Source organism: Podarcis melisellensis, assembly GCF_964234715.1.
Source record: "Podarcis melisellensis genome assembly, chromosome: 2".
Classification (NCBI taxonomy): domain Eukaryota; kingdom Metazoa; phylum Chordata; class Lepidosauria; order Squamata; family Lacertidae; genus Podarcis; species Podarcis melisellensis.
This window is the reverse complement of record NC_138529.1, coordinates 67,530,788-67,549,353: the sequence shown is the minus strand read 5'-3', so window position 1 is coordinate 67,549,353 and position 18,566 is coordinate 67,530,788. Positions and strand designations below refer to the sequence as shown.

Genomic DNA, 18,566 nt, shown 5'->3' with positions numbered 1-18,566 from the left:
CAGTGAGACCGCGACAGCGTTTTAGGGGAGCCGTTGTTGGGGATTACTAGATTACTAGTTTTTGAGACGCAGCTGCCCGTTTTCAGGTGCTGGTATTGCCTTAGAGAGCTGACGCTGGACCGGGCAACGCGTCTTTCCCGTAAATGTCATTTGCTCTTAAGTGTGCAGAGTGCCTTCTCTTTCCATTGAGTATGTACCATCGTATTCATCGCTGTTACTGTGAAGGTGATTTCGCCGCTGACTTAGTACCACTTCCTTATCTCCGTGGTGTTTATGTCACATATTTTTACCATTGTTTTTGTAAGCTTCTCTGGTGTCCCTTTAAGCTTAACAGCAGCATAAAAATGCTTTAATTAAAAAAAATGGCATTCCAGTGCCGGTATCATATCTCCTGATGGTGATTTTTTCAAGCACAGATGGAACCATTAGTAGTGCAGTAACAGTGCAAAATGGAATGGAGTTTCTAATCTACAACATTAAAATATCAGAAAATATGTTCAAAAGGATAAGAAGTAAAATAAAGAAATGGTCCAATTCTGTGTAACTGAGGACTGAATAAATTATGGCTGTAGATTTAAACAGGGCAGCAAATAGATCAGTTTCCCATCCCTCTGGTGTTCAACACCTGATTTTATGAGATTGAAACAAGTGCTTGTATGGTATGTTAGCATACAAATAAAAAAATATTGAGTTGTCTTTCTTGTGACTCCTGAATCTCAGGTTGATGTATTTGCACATGAAATACCTTATTCAGCAATGTTGTATCTTACATAGATTGGCTAGAGACAAAAATAGATTCAAGTAGGTGCATGTATTGATATGTCAGCAAAAATCAAAGGCGTGCAAAATTGGCATGGGTTTTCTGAATTACGGTACTGAGGGGAAATAATTGTGGATGGCACATGGTAAATTACATTAGCCAGTAATGTAAAAGATTGGGAATGCAGCTCAGTTCCATTATTTAACTCATTCTGGCATTGTGCCTTTTAAAAAAAATACACAGCAGATGGTTGTTTGGGGTGTGGGGAGAACCACAGCTTAACAGTAGAAAACATCGTTTACACACAGAAGGTCCTGTGTTTAAACTCTGGCACCTACAGTTATGAGGTAGCAGGTAATATGAAGCACTTGCCTGAGATACTGGGGAGCCACTGCCATTCCAAATACGACAATACTGAACTAGAAGCACAGATAGCCTGACCTGGTATATATCAACTCCTTCTGTACCATCCTGTTTCAGGCTTGTGCCATCAAGTCCAGAAATATGCTTGTGACCAGCAAGGAAGTTTTGGAGACCTTGATCTAGGATTTGCAGCTGCCATTCTAAACAGACTTGCTGGTGAGTGAGCCCCACTTGTTACAAGAGAACCTATTAGTAAATGTGCATAGGACTGCACTGTAAGTTATTCAGAGTGGTACACTCCCTCGGAGACTGTGACTAGCTCACCAAACTCGCTGAATAGACAACAAAATGGCAGGTGACACTTGATGGGTGGAATTCAATGTCATGCTAACATGGTTCTTCTGTCAGCTCAAGCATTTCCGCTTGCAAGATGGAACGCCCTCTCCTTCCCTTGTTTTGGGGATTCTCCTGATCCCCCAGAGCCGATTTGTGGGCAAAAGTAGGAAAGCCCTATTGCACTGGCTCCTGCTAGCACTAGCTGAATATAGCTCCTTGTACAACTGATACAAAAAGTGTTGGAGCACCTTAACAATGTGGTAAGGCAAGGTGACTGGATATTTTTTTAGTTCAGAAAAAAGAACTGGGGTGTGACAATAGAAGCTTAGAAGCCTGTGGGTGGCACTGAAAGAGTAGCGATAATTCTCTACCTTCTCCTACAAAACTAGTTGCAGAGGTCACACAGTGAAACTGACCATTCAGGAAATATGAAAGGAAGTTTCACATCATGTAGAATTAATATAGGATTCTCTTCACCTGGGTTTAGATAGCCTAAAAAAAGATTAGACAAATTAAGAGATCTTCAGGGGCAATAAACTTTCAGAAGACAAACGATGTGCAGCTGTTGTTTTCATGCCCCACTTGTTGCTTCCCAGAGGCATCTGACTGGCTGCTGTTGGACAAATAATGCTGTTGAACTGATGCATGTTTGGCTTAAACTAGCAAGTTAATTCTTCTGCCAATTTATCTCTCATTGCTCCAGCTGTGTTTCCTTCACTCACTTTTTTCCTCCAGTCCTCACATCACTGGTGTGTGTGTGGGGGGGGGGAATCCAAGCACGATAAGCATTTAGATAAAAGGGTTAGACTAAAAGAATGCAAAATATATCAGTACATACTTTCCTCAGAGTAAAGAAGAGCCAGCTGAATCAGGCGAATGGCCCATTAGCATCCTGTTCTCACAGTGGCCAACCAGATACCCGTGAGAAACTCCCAGGTGGACCCAAGCACAACAACACTCTTCTCCCTTGTGGTTTCTCACAACTGGTATTCAGAAGCATTCTTGCCTCCATCCATAGAGGCAGAGCATAGTCACCATGGCTAGTAGCCATTAGCTACTGATAATTTCCCCTGTTCAACGCTATGGCATGGTGAACTACTATCACTCAAGCCTAGGCAACCTGAGGTAAATTTCAGTTTGCTTAACTACCAATACCATTGCTAGCAGCTACCAGATCTTATAATAGGGAAGGAGCTAGTAGAGATAATTTACAGCTTGGAAAACGGTAGCCCTCCAAATTATGTTGGGCCACAACTCCCATCAGCCCTAGTCAACATGGTCAGTAATCAGGGATGATGGGAGTTGAAAGCAACACTATCTGCAGGGCCAGTGTCTCCCAATCACTGATATCTTCCATATGGGTAGAGAAGGTAATCCAAGGGGATTCTGGCTTCTGTTGTCATCCTGCATGGTTTAAGGCAGTCAGTGTGCTGAGGAATGTGCCTATTTCTTTCCACCCATCACTCCCCATTCAACAGTGTTAACACAGTCTTAGTAACATTGTACTGGGAGACCTGCCCTCCAGCTCAAGCTAGCAATGTACCTAGTAGGTGGCCTTAGACAAGTTAAATCAGTTTGTTCAGTTCTTCAGTAGGACTGATGGGCAGAATGACTTGCTTTACCAGGCATCGTAAGGATGAATCCATTAAGCCTGCCTTCCTGAAAAATGCTACAAATAAATTCCTGTTATACAGCTGGCTGAAGTAAACAAGAATCACAGATGAAAGAGGCCCCTCTGTGCCATGCCTAGAAACCAACAGGATTTAATCCTGATGTGCATTTAGGGTTGGAGTACAGGCTGTAAGGTGCCCACCATGTTTCAGCAGCGCAGATACATGTTCCTGACAAAACGAAGACGGGGTGGAAATTTATGGAGGTGGGCAATTTGGATCAAGTACCCAGGGGGATTGCAAGGGTTGTGGCCCATGTTGACTTTTGGTACCAGCAGCTACTCTGGATTCAAATAAGTTTCAAGCCAGAGGTGAGACCCCAGTGCTAGCCATAGGCAGCAATTACACAGCACACATAGCCACTCTGTGTCCAAATGTCAGTTTATCTTTCAGCACGAAAGATTTCACAGTATCAAAAAGTAAATAATTTAATAAAAACCCCCAAAAGTTGATCTGCCTGTGGTCTGCGGCATGGTATGGCCCAATCCCTCTGAGATGTCGGTTGGGCACCACCCTCAAAAGTAGGGAGAGCCTGGGTAGCACCAGAAATTGGGGTCAGAGACCCACCAGGGCTCAGTCGCTGCTGCAGTTAGGTTTGTTGTGCATGTGACAAATGAACAAGGATGTGTGCAGACAAGATTTAGCTGAGGCAACATGAAGCGAAGTGCAAACACTGGTTGGCCTGGCAGGATGGTCAGCATCACTTGAGGGAAGATAATCATCCCAACTGGGCTACTGGGGAGATCAGAATCAATGGCTGACAGAGTAAAATTCAAGGGCACAGCTAAGGCCAGTAGAGTTCAAGCAGCATTCTGATGTTTGCCTTGGTTGTCAGGGGAAAGGTGCAAGTCAGACTCAACGGGCTCAATGGCAATGGGGCAGTTTCTCCTTTAGCAAGGACAGCCAGCCACTGATTAGGGCCATAGCTCTGCTCATCCTGAAATGGAATGATGGTTTTCCACAGACAATTTCTTCAGATGGGTTGTGATTATTACGGTCCTTGCACCAGCACCAGAACAATCCTAGGGCTTTGTTGAGCAACTGTGGGATCATAAGAGTGCACCTCTACTAGCACAACCAACTTGCTATGAAGTCACAGATATTTAGAAACGACGGGGCTGTCACTCCCCACCATCAGGGCTGATGGGGCGCAGCACTCTAGTGGGGGAAATAAACAGGGCCTTATGGGCAGGGCTTAAGTCTGCTGAGAGGTAATCAGAAACGGGAGCAGTCCAAAGTAGTCCAAAGGCTTTTGGTAGTGGAGGAGGAATGGAGTCATGCTCCCCACCTGATGCGAGAGCCAACGTGCAGCGTTATTTGCAACAATGGCTGTTTTGCACAAGAGGACTTTCCCATGTGGATATCACTTCCCTGTAGGAAATAACACATCCGTGGCCATGTGTGAGGAGCACAAACATGTTTATTTTGTTGCAGGAGCCTGCAGCCAAACTGGGGATGTCCTGCTGGGAGCAATCATGGTGAAACAGACAGGAGTGCGCTCGTCATACATGGTCGGTGTTGATGGAGCCACCTACATGGAAGTGATATCTGCACAGGAAAGCTGAAGGGCCATAGGCTCCCACAGAGCACATCTACCATTCTTGGACTTGAACTCAACTGTTGTGAAAGCAAAGGAAAACGCTGGCTGTCCCTGTGACAGAGGCTGCCTGCTTGAGAAGGCATGGCGGCGTTTCCGCTGACAGCAGGCTCCTTAAGACAATGTTGCCGCAGGATGGCATTTCGGCCGAGAGAACATTCCCTGAGAAGTGGGGTAGCGCAGCCAAGGATTGAATGACCCGTGCAGTTTCCAGGAGACTGAAGAGAGCTGCATCTTCCACCAATAAGCTCTGCCACTGTAAACTGTGCAAGGAGATGGCAGGGTTCTCAGACTGGAGAACACAATGTGCGCCGGGTGCCCTGATGTGAACCAGCCGTGAGTGCAATTTGAGTGCTCGAGGGAAGAGGTTCTATGCCGAGTGTAGCTGGGTTGCTGCGGTCGCCCACCACCACCAAGGGAGCCCTGCCCACCACCCCTAGGGACCAGAAAAGCCAGAACAAACAACAGAAAAGTTGGGTTTTTTAAATAAAATAAAAAATTAAAAAGTCCTTTATTGGGTGCAGCCTGGTCCCTGTGCCACGCTGGGCCTTGGCCGATCAAGACTGCCCCTGGGCTTGGGGCGGCTCAGTCAGCATCTCCCCGAACGTCGAACACTTACGAGGTGAGGGACGCAAGGGCTGTCCAGGCCTTGCCTATAGGCTAGGAATAGGAGCCCCAGGGGGAGGGGAGAGGGGGGAAGAGCAAGGGTTGGTGAGGCCAAGTGTCTGTCTATGGGTTTGGGGGAGGAAAGGCGAGGTGTGGGGCCCTGCACATATACCAGGGGTGCACCGCACACCTCACTGAGCTGCACTCGAAGTGGTTTTCTTCAGGGTGAAATTGGTCCAGTTCACAGCCACTTTCTGACGGGTCTGCTTGGCTGAGTCCAGGCAAAACCTGCAAGTACAGGGGAAAAAAACAACTAGTGAGAGGAAATGACGGGGCTGCGGGACCCTTGTTTTATTCACACATGTAATATAGCTGCCTGTCTCCTGTGAACTTCCCCTTACTCCCTCATGGAGTTGCTCAGATTTTTCAACAAGGAATGTCCACAAACATCCTAATGATTTTAAGGGGCAAAGGGTTAACAGCACAATGGCACCAGGCGGCACCACTTCTGTGATGAAAATTCTTTGGAAAATATGTTGCAGGACAACACAAAGATGGGCTAGGTCCTACTGGCAGAGACAGGCAACATAGGCAGGGATGCTGGACAAAGCTGAGGAAGAAGATACAAAGTGTGTGCTGTTTGCAGCACAGAAGCCAAGATTTTTAGGGACTATAGGGCAGGTAGCTCATCAAAAAGGGTATGGGTGAATTTGGTGATTCCTTTTAGCCAAAGAGGAATGAACAACTTGATACAGGAAGCTCAGAGAAGATGTGACTCTGGTCTCCTTGAAGAAAGGAAATGGGAGACCACTCCTGAAGAAATCCTCTCTGGACCTAAGATGCCTTTCCCAGGCAGCAGCCAGTTTTCAACCTCCTCCTTCTGGGCTTGAGCTGGTGGGCAGAACCACATCTTCAGATTTTCCTGGACTATCATGCTTTGATGGCTCTCTCTGACAGAAGGTGGTGCTTGAAGACGGCTGCTACATGACACTTGTACTCTGGGGTGCTGAAGAGAACTTGTCCCACATGTGTTAAACCACAGGGGTAGCTTGGAGTGAGGTGACTTCAGCTCGCCTTCTGTTTTTCATCTAATCCACATGCACTGGATATCCAGAACAGGTTTCTGGAGTCAGTAAGGAGTCCACTGAGGGCCAACAAACTGAAGTTAAATCCAACAAAACCGAACTGCTGTTAGCAGAGGATATGCTAGCTCATGGAGATGGTCTTCAATTTCTCTGGGATGGGGCTGAAATTCCCCCTGAAGAATTAACTTTGCAGCTTTTAGATCCAGCTTTACTCATGGACACCCAAATGGCTCAAAATGCCTTTTACCACCATCAGTTGATATGCATGGAATTTCAGTTTAATGGAAATATTAATTAAGCAACAGCTTGACTTATAAAGGTCTCTAGCCCTGTCTAAATAGTAGGTTAAAATGCTGAGGTGGCACATCTCTGAAAGAGTGAAGTGGAAATGATGATCCCATTCTCTCACATAGCTAAACTTGGCCTTGATCACTACCATGAGAACAGCCTGCCCAATACCCTCCTCCCCACAATACACTGAGTCAGGACTCCTCCTCTATGACATGCTGATGGATGGCACCTCTTCTCACTACAACATCAAACAATGTGGCACGGCAGGGCCCATGTTGTATTTATATCAAGACACCTCTGGAAATTTGTGGGTGATGGGGAAGAAATGAGCTAGTCTCATCCATATATGGTTGAAATGGGGAACCATCTTCAGCTCAAGGGCCTTGTTCCCTTCCGGGCAACCTTCTGGGCATCACGTACCAAATGCGGGTGGTGCCAGAGGCAAAAGTGGAGAAAGCAACAGTGGTGAAATTTGCCCCTGTACGATTTCTACACACATGCACACACCTCTCTCCTTCCTCCATGCAGGCAAGCAAGAGGCACTATCAATGTTCAAGGCACATTCCAGCAAGACAAAAACACTCAGGGAGGGATGTTGCCCCGGCAGAGGGTGTGTGTGGTGTGGCGAGAACCCCAAGGGAGTATCTGCATTTAGTTCCCAGACCTGAGGTTTCACATCCCTGATGTATGGCATTGATTTATTTCTCGTCTGCAAGGCCCTGATCCCAGCACTCCACAGTTTATCGGGACCAAGTCTTACCTCTTGAAGTATTCCACTTCTCTGTCAGTCTCATCCATTTCCACACCATCTAAGTCTTTGGGCAGGAACACATCATCTAACAAATCACAACAGTGAAAAAGAAGAAGAAAGTTAGCTGGGCTCGAGAGCTGCTCATAGTCAGCGACAGGGATCTCCTCCTCCCCTTCCAAACCAGGCACATGCCTCACACCACTCAAACATCACTAGCTGCCCAAGCCAGGAGACTCCCCTGCAGGGATGCTCAAGGTGCCCAAGTCCACAACCACTGGCCCAAAGCAGAGGAAGTGAGAGGTATGACAGAGTGTGACTACTCTACCCAAAGTTTGTGATGTACAGCAAGCACTGGTAGGGTAAAAATAAATTTCAGTGGGAACATAGGAAAGTGCAGTTAAAGGGTATGCAAAATTCCACACTTCTGAGCCTGGCTTTAATTAATGCCAACATGCTCTCATAATTGCAGGGAGAAGTCTGAAAATACACAGAGTTTTGAGCTGGGCCTTAGGGAGCTGAGCAGGCCACAAAAGCTGTCTCACCTTACCCCCATTAAACCTTAGCCCTACATATAGCTGTTTTAACAGCCATGTCTCTCCTGCGCCTTCACAACATCAACGCTTGCCGCAATATTCCAAATTCTTTTAAAAAATCCTATATGGAAGAATAAACTTGGTCCAGAAAATGTGCATAGCTCACACTCAGGATACAGTATGGGGCCCCATCTGCACTGTTCATTTAAAGCAGTATCATACCACTTTAAATAGCCCTGGCTTCCCTGCAAAAATCCTGAGTACTGTAGCTTGTTATGGGTGTGGAGAGTTGTTAGGAGAACTCTATTCTCTGCACAGACCTACAATCTCCGGAGTTCCCTGGGAAGAGGCATTGATTGTTCAGCCTCTCTGGGCAGTGTAATTCTATGAGGAGAATTCTCCTAACAACTGTCAGAACCCTTAAACTACACTTCCCAGAATTCTTTGACTGTTTAAAGTGGTGTGATGCTACTTTGAATGTATAATGCAGATGGGGTGGTCTCCCTGGTACTTTTGCAGTTTTTTAAAGTGTTCATCCGAAACATACCCAGATTCTAGGCTGTTATGCATGCCCTCAGGATGTACGCTAGTACCTGACCTCTCACTAGCCTTCCTAACAGGACTGGCAGCTGTCATGCATTTGGTGGGCCTCACCAGTGTATAATGGGGCTCAGAAATGCCAACGACTTGAGTGCATAAGGGGCCCACCCCAATCTTAATGAGAAGCTGGGATAGCTCAGTCAGTAGAGCAGGAGACTCTTAATCTCAGGGTTGTGGGTTTGAGCCCCACGTTGGGCAAAAGATCCCTGCATTGCAACAGATGAACGAGAGGACCCTCGTGGTCCCTTCCAACTCTCTATTTTTGTGAAAAAGCCAGAGAGCAGAAATAACAGCCCAAATACAGGAAAAGCCTTCCGCATACTCACCAATGGAAGGGCTGGCTTTCTCCATTTTGTTCCTACTCTTCTTGCCTTTGCCCTTTGGCTGGGGCAAGTCATCTGGCGCAGCTGTATGGGGCAGATGCCGCTCACCAGTCCCCAAGGAAGCAGGCTCCTGCTCGGCCTGGTCGGTTCTGCCTTCCCCTCTCCGGCTCCTGCCCTCCGCGCTCTTCTCTTTGTCCACCTTAGAGCCGCCGCAACCCCAGCCCTGCCCCTGCCGCAGCCCTCTGGCCCCATCGCCGTGCTCCACGCTGCTTCCTCTCGGGGCTTCAGGAGCCGCACCCTTAGGGGGGTTCTTCTGCCCCACCCCCTTGGAACCGGAAGCCTCACTGCTCAAAGCGAGAGCCTCCCCTTTCTTGGCCGGGCAGCTCTGCCGCTTGCCCTTCCTCTGCTTCCCGGTGGCAGGCGCTTGCTCCTGTGGCTCCACTCCCCTGCCTGGGGTCGCCTCCTTGAACTCGTGGCCAGCCCCACTCTCCAGGGGAGAGTCTGTTGGCTTGGGGGACTGGACCCAGATCATGCGCGAGAGGTTGGGGACGGCGTTGAGTCGCTTCACCACGCCGTTCTCACAAGCCGGGGGCGGTGGGGGCGGCACCTCGCCTGGGCTCTCCACCCATCGGGAGGCCACCTCGCTCCGCAGCAACGTGTGGTTGTGTGGCGTGCCCAGGCTAAGCGGAGACAGGTCGAGGTCGATCTCCTGCAGCTCCGAGGAGCCGTTGAGGTGGGAGAGCAGGTTCTTCTGCTCCAGCACGGCTGCCTTCTTTGGGAAGTCGTTGACGTCCAGGTTGAGGTCGTAGACATTGAAGCTGGCACGGATGGAGTCCTTGATGGTGTTCTTGATCTCCTGCAGTCGGCTGCTCAGGAAATTGTTCACTCGCTCCAGTTCTAGCTGGGGCCACTCCAGAAGCTTCTCTTCAGCCAACTCTTGGTCCTGACCTGTAGGCGGGGTCCGGTCCACTCGCTTCTGGGCCTCCGCCTCCAGCTGGGCCTTCTCTTTCTCCTGAAAGTCCAGAAGTTAGCAACATGAACTCGAGTCGTTCTAGTATTCCTACTGGCAACCGAGAAGAGGGACTGTGGTGAGGATGGCAGCCAAACTCCGGCTGGCTGGATGAAGAGGCCCCTGCTTCTCAGCTGCTGACAGTAACTACTTCTATGCAGCTGCATGGGGACTATGGCAAACCACTGTGCACTTGGGAATTGGCACTGGGAACTGGCATATACAAAGCCTGTGCTATGGTAACAAACCTTAAGGAACAGATGCGCTGCCAACAATTTCCCACAGCCATTTCCCTTTGTGTACAAGCTCCAGAAAGGTTGCTACACCTCAGGCCCTAAACTTAGTTCATGTGGTGCTGGAGCATTTGGGGCGGGTGTGGGGCAGGAAGGTTGCAAGCAGAGAAACACAGTTACATTTTCATACTGCCTGCCCTGGCTCAGCAGCAACTCAAGAAGACAAGAGAGAAAAACTGAAGGGGCCCATTTCACTGACCAGGCATCCTCAGTCAATAATCCAGTATGAGAGAGCCAGTGTGGCATGATGGTTAGGATCTGGGAGAGATCAGGGTTCAAATCCCCACTCGGCCATGAAGCTCTCCCTTGGGCCAGTCATTGCCTTCTCTCAGCCTAACTTACCTCACAGGGTTGTTGTGGGGGTTAAATGAGGAGGTGGGAGAACCATGTATATGCCACCTTGAGCTCCTTGGAGGAAAAGGTGGAATATAATGTGATGTAACAACAACAACCATTGTAGAAACAACCTTAATTCACTTCAACTTCTGACTAGTTTACACTTTTGTGTGTGTGTGTGTGTGTGTGTGTGTGTGAATGAGAATCAGGCGTGATAAAAAGTGCATGAGAATCTGAGGAGAGAGAGCTTAAATTCACCTCTTTCATCTCTCTGTGAAAGAGATCACATCTCCTGTTTGCAAAGGTAGTAGGGAAACTGAGTTCCTTGCAGATACATAGCAACTTGTGAATAACATGAAATGCCAGGCAAAACAGCATTACTGAAACATACTAAGTAGTCAAGGAGTGTTCGTACAGGTTAACAGCCAAGTCGGCACCCTTCGAGTAAACATCAATGAAGTGTTCTTGTAGCATACACAGCACAGGCTGTGCATGCAGAATGTTCCTGAAATGTCTATTTAAAAAGGTAACAAAGATGGGAAAGACATCAGCATAAGACTTTAGAAAACCACTGCAAGTCAGAGCAGTGACTGCAGGGCTAGGTGGACTAGTGGTCTGATTCTGCATAACACAGTTTCACATCTTCAGGAAATCCCCTATAGCATAGACAAGCTCCAGAATGAATCCCTTCACAAAAGAACCCAAGCTAGCTGCTTGGGAGGTTCACGTGTGGATGTACTGGGGGGAGAGCCCTGTGTCATATGGCTCAGATCAGGCCCAGAGGTACTCACAACACTCATTAGCAATACTTAGATGAGAGTGAAACTGCAGTATCTACTTGCAAGAAAGAAAGAAAGAAAACAGCTTGTGATCTTATTATGCCACTATGCATTTTGGCGTCTGTATCAATTATGAAAATATGTCAAAAGTCGACATGGGGAAGCGACAGATATTTGTCAAATAGTTCATCCTCCTTTCCTTTTAACTCTTTTATCTACATAAAATTTGATCTACATGCCATAAAAATTCAGATTAGTTTCTAAGCAAGTTCTATCCCATTTTCATCCCTAGCTAGGGCCAAGATTTAAACCGTTCCCCCTAATCTATGGACTCATTCTATCAGGATTCTGAAATGATCCTTACCCTCTTCCCCTTCACATTCAATCTCCAAGAAGCTGTGGGCCAGCGTACGCTCTCTCTTTTGCACACTCATCCACGCACGCACACCCAGCCCACCTTCTTCTTCTGCTTGTGACGTGCACGCTTGGCAGCCTTGGCACTGTTCAGGGGCTTCGGCTCTGTGCTGTTGATGTAGTCCAGGAGCTCATCCACGTCCCGGTGATCGACCGCCGGCTCTCCCGAGCTGCTGCTGTGCCCCAGCTTTTGAGGGAGCTCCTCTTTTCTCTTGGTCAGCCGGGAGCGCAGCTTCTCCCGGATCTCGGCATAGTTCCGGCTCGTGGGGGCGGCTGGAGGCTGCGGATAGAGTTGAACTATTGGTCTGCTGCGGGTGCAGGAGATGGTTACTGCTCTACAACTGCAACTGACAGAAACCATGTGCTTTCCTGCTCTCTCTCCCCTCTGCTAGGTCCAAGGCTGAGCTGAGATCCACAGCTAGTTCCATCCACGTAACCACTGACACTACAGAGACCCCAAAGCTGGAACAGCTGAGTGCAAGATGCAACAGCAGGGCTTTACTTCAGCAGCTCAGGACAGGAACAAGAGGAAATGGCAGGGTTGAGAGAACTGTGTGGAAGTCCAAGGCCAGAATACTGGGGTTTGGGGGTGGAGAGAGAAGCTAATCTCAAGGCTACCAAGGCCAAGAGAGATGAGCAATGATGCATGCCATGCGTGTATTGTCAACATGGTGTTTTTCCAAGCCGCCCACATAGAAACAAGTCTGTGAGTGAAGGTCATGGATGCTGCTGACTCTGATTCTACTTACCGCGTTGTGGCCGAAGAACTCACAGTAGCAGCAGTCGCAGAACTTCCCATCTTTCTGGGTTGTGGAGGACGAGGTGCAGGAGCTGCGCTCGGAGCTGCTGTCCTCGTCCTCGCCAAGCCCCTCATCTGCCTCGCAGGACTGTGGTGCGTGGCAGCTTGTACCGTTGGGGAACTTGTGACCTTTGCAGGAAGGGTCCCTGCAAGAGGAAGGAAGAGCAGGCAGGTGAGAGGCAGGCCAGGCAGATGGGCTGAACTGGCCTCCAAGCTCAATTCAAATCGCTGGTTTTGATCTACAAAGCCCTAGGTGGTCTGTGAGCAAAATGCCTGACCAAGTTCATCTGTACAGACCCTGTTCTATATGTCACTGCCTTCAAGAGGACCTGGCAGGTAGATTGTTAGAGAAAGGGGGTTTTCTGTTGTTGGAACACCCCATCTTTGGAGCTCACTCTCCAAAGGAGCTTTCACCTGGCACTGGAATGAAAGCAATCTTCTCTTCCCTGGGCCTCCACTGACAGATTATGAATTTTTCTGCAGTTTGCCTTTTTTGAAGGAAAAAAAAAAAGGTTTTAAAGCTGTTTACCGAGTCTATACCTATGTAGGTTGTGTATAATACATATATAGCATATGTAAAATTACTCAGCCCTAAGAAATAAGCAGCTTTCATTATTACATAAAAAAAACAACACAAATAAACCCCAGAACCATCACAGAACTATTTTCTCCTGAAAATGTATAGTTTGGAATTCCAATTATGGAATTCCAAATTTATTGTATTAAGCAACTGTTTTCGTCCTTCTTGGGATTATACTAGGTGAGTCCATTTAACCATGTACAATATGTTCTAAACCTTATTCAGCCAATCTTTTATCTGTGGGCCTCATGTTCGCTTATAAGTAACTTCTATTTTTTGAGGTTTTTTCTTACAATCAAGTGAATACATTCTGTAAAATAAGAAAACATAAAATAAATATTCCGGTTGCAATAATGAAATATTTGACACCAGTTCTTTGAGGGCTTATATATTTATTGTTGTGAGCCATCTTGGACACTTGCATGAAAACATGCAACACAAATGATTTAAGCAGACAAAACAAAAGGCTTCATCCTCTCCTCAACCCTGCAGAGGCCTGAAGATTGAAATCACGGGGTGGGTGGGTGTGGGCATGCGTGTGTTGGGAGTGGGGGAGTTTAAGCCTGAGAAAGCAGAAGGCTTTGAAAGTTCAGCATCAACACAGAAATTTGACCAGTTCTGATGCTGAAATGCTGCATGGCTAAGAATTAAAAAGAGGCTGTAATATGGCAAAAAAATGGCAAATACAATGGAAAATAGGGATCAAACCCTACAACGCTCCAGAACCCCCATCTTCAGAGAAGGCCAAGAATATTACTTTGCAACACTTAACAACAGGTTCTGAAATAACTTTTTCCTTCATGGCAAAATATTCATGAAAAAAGTTTCAATGGAATACAAAATCCTTGTGGACTCTGTAGGATAGATCCATGAGTGGGAGAGATTCCTGCACGCTCTCATTCACAGCTCTTTCATTCCAAAACTACATGGAGTTTGCATTCTAGTGTAACTTTTTTCATTTATATTTTTTTACGGAAAGAAAACTGTGATGCCAGCACTGACTCTTAACCAAGCAAGTGAAGCTTCAACTATGGCGGGATAGCTATGCCCAAAATAAGATTATCCAAAGCTGGCACTTCTAAGAGCTGCCTCATGCATTGGTCCCAGCAGGTTGGACAGGCCCTCTCTCCAAATGGTTCGTGGTAAGCATCACTAAATCTAGACGAGCAAATGCTCAAGCCATCCCTACTGTAACAGCAATCCTCTCAGGCGCAGAAGTCACAGACTGCTTCTGGTTTCAATTTTTTAGGACAGGATTGAACACAAGCCTCCTTTGGGAGCTGGAGAGAACAGAGCAGGGAAAGAAGACCAAGCTGCCCATTCAGCTGCCTAGACAACACAGGTGAAAAGACGGCTTCTCCAGAAGTCCTGCTAATTCAGCATTCACCTTCATTTGCTTGCACGAAGTATACAGGGCAATTAGGCTCATCCTTATTTGTTTGCAGAGCAGTTACATGACAACGAGCAATTGTCCTGCATTCATCCTGAATTTGTTTGCAGGATGCCTACACATCCTCCCAATAATCACTCCTCCATCTCATACTTTTTACATTTTCCTGTCATTTCCAAGGCGCAAAACGTCCACTTTTTTGAAGGAGGATCTACTACACTAACTAGTTCAGGATTTCCCAAACTTGGGTCCCCAGCTGTTGTTGGACTACAGCTCCCATGATCCCTGGCCAATGGTCCTGCTAGCTAGTGATGATGGGAGTTGTAGTCCAACAACAGCCGGGGACTCAAGTTTGAGAAACCTTGGACTAGACCAACAGAAAGCTTTAATCAACTTTAATTGTGCCATCCTACAGTTCTGGTATGCACTTAAAACACACACACCCCCGCAAAATTGTGACACTGTAGAGGAACCCCTAGTCTATCCACCTGCCTGGAGTTTCAAATGGTTCACTCACACTGAACAGAGATAATGGTCCTTAAGCTGCTATCCTAAAATGCACGCCACATGTTCTACAGCCAATGGCAGCAAGGATGACTTCTGCCAAGTGGCAAATTACCCCAGGAAGGTGCTGGGCACATTCCTATCAGCAACCCTATGCCCAGGGCTCCACTCACCTGTTGGTGCTGGGCAGTTGATGCGAGGCAGTCGGAGGACCCAAGGAGCCGCTGCAATGGCCGTTGCATGGATGAGTGCAGCCTACAGGAGGCGGTATCTTCAGCAGTGGCACATTGGCAGTTGGCAGGTGTGGGCTCTTGCAAGATCCAGTGGGAGGGGAGTCTGCTCCTGGCTTGGGCACTGGTGTGTGTGGACTGAGGGCTGGCGCAGGGAAGGGGGCCGCCTGCGGTGAGGAGCTCAGGTGGACGTGAGGAGGGGAGCTGAAGGGCCCAGGGTGGGCAGGCATCTGCTTTGTCGGGAGGAGTGCCGGCGGCTGCGAGGGGAGGCCTGTGGGGCTGTTGGGTGGAGCAGTGAGGTCCACATGCCGGTGGTGCTCCGAGGAGTGGAAGGCCTCTCCTGCAGCCAGATGGAAAAGGGAGAGCTATTAGGTCCAATCCTGGACAGCAGACTTTTCACACACTACTACAAAGGGCAAAAAATTCCACAGGTGCTAAGCTTCCCCACCATGGAGACCTCTGCACCACAAGGTTCTTGCCCAGAAGTATTGTCCCTCCCATAATACTTCCAAGGCTCTATGGCCATACACCCAGGCATGCCACCCAACCTGGTGATCATATTCTCAGCTAGAAGCTTCCCTGCAGCTGTGGTACTTTCCAAAGCACTTTCCAACATACCAGGGCTTGCAACTTAACATGTTTCCTCAAAACATGCTAGGGTGTTTGGCCACACGTATGACATGTTTAACATTTTAGACCCACAGCTCTCAGAAGGGGAAAGGGGGCAACCCTTGCCCTTTGGGGTTGTGCTAAAGTCTCACTCAGCCCAAGGATGGGCCCTAAGGGGCTGCCCCCGAGAGGAAGCAAGATTCCACAGTAGTGAGCCCAGCAATGTGCTGCCACTTTTTGCCCTGCGGATGTGGTCAGCTGGCCTTCCCCAGGCCCCGCCCATACAGACCTGGCGGGGTGGGTCTCCGGCACATGCTCTTGAACTGCTTGGGAAGAGTTTTGCAGAAGTCGAGTGAGGTAGGCAGAGGCGAGCCTGGGGTGCCGCTGGGAGCTGGGGAGAGCGCGTGGCTGTAAGGGCAGGCTTTGAGCCCACCTCCCACAGCAGGGGCCTGGCTGGCACACTCCGGAGGGAGGCCGGGGTGCTTGTCACCTGAAATGGAGTCAGAGATGGAGCTGGCTGCTCTCCAGGCCCCTCACTCACCTCCCCACTTGTGGCACCTCATCTGGGCCATGGAGATTGCAAAAGTGGGAAGACCTCAGTAAGCAGGGACCTTCATATAAAAAATTGCTCTCCCTCAGGAGAAGAGCAAGACAGGCTTGTGTATGGTCATCTCTTCTCTGACAAAATGTATTGATATAGGTTGCCAGATGCTAGCACTTCCTAACACAGTTAAGCAATTGCCACGCCCCCTCCCAACAACTACTGACACAGCCTCCATAAAGAAGCTGTAGGGAGAACCCCGCATCTAGAAGGGAGAAGACCATCACTGGCCCAGGGGCAACATGAACTTACCTGGTACAACAGGTGTTCCCCCCAGGGAGCTCCCTTGAGCTGCCCCATTGGCATGCTGGGAGTTCCAGAGCCCCGAGAGCTTGTGTGCAGACAGGAAGGAGCTGGGGTCCCAGTCTCCTGAGTTCCCGTGGCACGAGGATGAAGATGACGAAGACGAAGAGGAGTGGGAGCCTGCCCCGCAGGACTGTGACTTGCAGGCCGTATGCGACAGCGAGACCTGGGAAGAGAACGGGCGGCTCAGACCACAAATCCAATGCAACATGTCTGCTTGGAAGGGTAAGCTCATGGCTGATCTGTGAGGAATAGTAACATTGGACTAACCTTTGCTCCAACCAACTCTTGTCCTGGACCCACCATGGCACTTGCCCAGGAGGACGCAGACTCTCGGTGAGGAGACAGGCTTGTCTAGTCTTACCTCTACTCTCATTCCCTTTCCCACCACCGCAAATGATGACATTGACAAGAAAGAAAAGAGTCAAGGCCCTGTTGTTGTAGGCAATGCATTCACTCAAGCCAAAGCTGGCAAGTTCCACAGCCTAGAGCTGGGAGCAGTTAGGGTCCCAGAACATAATACAGCCATCCAACAGTGGTCAAGGGTGTGCAGCTTGACCAATCCAGGAAGGCCTTTTATGTAGACTGCTTCACAGCAGTTAACCCTCCTTGACCCAAGAACATTTGTCCCAAAGTGAGTGATGACGTGCGTTCTGGTGGGGTTAAATGCTTACCGCCAGCGCCTGCTCCTGGACTGCCCTCCTTTCTTCCTCTTCCACACTCTGCCTGCAGCTCTGGCAGATCCACAGAGGCATCTCTCCCAGCAGGTTCTGCACCAACGTCGGTACAAAATCCGGAGGCAGCCGCTCGCCCGGAGATATCAGCCCATTGTGGGATGGTCCTCCCCAATCTTTACGCTCCCGGTGGCACAGCAAGCAGCACGTCTGCACCGACTGGTTGGAGGTGGGCAGCACCTGCAGCAGGGCAAACACACAGAAAGCGAGGGTTGCTCACGGGGAACACGAGCTTGGGGAGCACTGGGCCATGTGCTATGACGACAGGATATGCTTAGGAAAATCCCCAAATCCGGATTGGGGCAATACCTTTTGTCATGTCATGGCTTTCCCACAGAGCTCTTGCAAACCTGTGGGCAAACAGGCCATCCAGACAGCCGGCAGCTGGATGCTCCCAGAAAAGATTTTCTAGTGCTTCCTGCCTAACTCTGCTATTAGTACAATACTGTTCACACTAAGCGACCTCAGAACTAAGCACACCAGCAGAGTGGCAGATCCGGGGCAGGAGGAGAGGGAATGAACAGTCTGTGATGGCAGAAGGGTGTGTGTTTCTGTGTGAGAGCCACAAAGGTGCCTGATTTGTATCCCAGTTCTCTCTGTCCCTTTTATTCTCCCACCCGCAGTTGTCCCCCAGCTCACAACTCCTGCCTCAGCACAGGACGCTGCTTCCCCCACCCAATGCTTCCAGCACTATCCCAAGGCCCTCTGGGCCCAGAAGACAGGCAGCCTGCTCCCCCTTGCCCCTGTGCAGCTGAAGACGGAGGAACAGCTGCAACACGTAAGGCAGAAACCTTCTCCTGGCTGCTCCTTTCATTCTTCCCACACAAGGCCTTCAGCTTCCTGTCTGGCTCCGGGGCGGAAGCCAGGCGACAAATCGGCCTCGGCACTGCTTAGAGATGGTGACAGGCATGAAGGGTTAGGGGCAGGGTCGCATTGTTTCCCCACCGACTGAGGAGCCCGGGACAATGGGCCGTGCATCTGACTGCTGCTGCTGCAAAGCAGATGGTCGTTCTCAGACTCAAGGTGAGACAAAGCCCAAAGGGGCAAAGGGTGCAGCACGAGGAGGAGAC

At 49.0% G+C, this 18,566-nt stretch overlaps 1 protein-coding gene and 1 long non-coding RNA gene across 4 annotated transcripts in view; one reads left to right on the top strand and one right to left on the bottom strand.

Annotated features, from left to right (window-relative positions):
• Nucleotides 1–166: 166 nt before the first annotated feature.
• Nucleotides 167–5,235, top strand: LOC309364246. Its single transcript, XR_014165777.1, has 2 exons — nt 167–1,339; nt 4,564–5,235. It is a non-coding gene; the product is annotated as an uncharacterized lncRNA (long non-coding RNA).
• The window catches only part of FAM193B (family with sequence similarity 193 member B), a 31,158-nt gene continuing 17,791 nt past the window's right edge, over nt 5,200–18,566 (bottom strand). Inside the window, exons 1-10 of one of the 3 annotated variants that reach the window (XM_081901007.1) lie at nt 17,437–17,562; nt 17,033–17,141; nt 16,712–16,928; nt 16,148–16,348; nt 15,193–15,589; nt 12,496–12,691; nt 11,790–12,026; nt 8,919–9,927; nt 7,469–7,544; nt 5,200–5,620 (exon numbers count right to left, since the gene is read on the bottom strand). In XM_081901007.1, the coding sequence (XP_081757133.1) occupies nt 5,524–5,620; nt 7,469–7,544; nt 8,919–9,927; nt 11,790–12,026; nt 12,496–12,691; nt 15,193–15,589; nt 16,148–16,348; nt 16,712–16,928; nt 17,033–17,068 (2,466 nt within the window). In that variant the 5' untranslated portion in view covers nt 17,069–17,141; nt 17,437–17,562 and the 3' untranslated portion in view covers nt 5,200–5,523. Of the gene's footprint in view, nt 5,621–7,468; nt 7,545–8,918; nt 9,928–11,789; nt 12,027–12,495; nt 12,692–15,192; nt 15,590–16,147; nt 16,349–16,711; nt 16,929–17,032; nt 17,142–17,436; nt 17,677–18,566 lie in introns of those variants that run through there. The other 2 variants (XM_081901005.1, XM_081901006.1) reach the window with 2 other exon arrangements.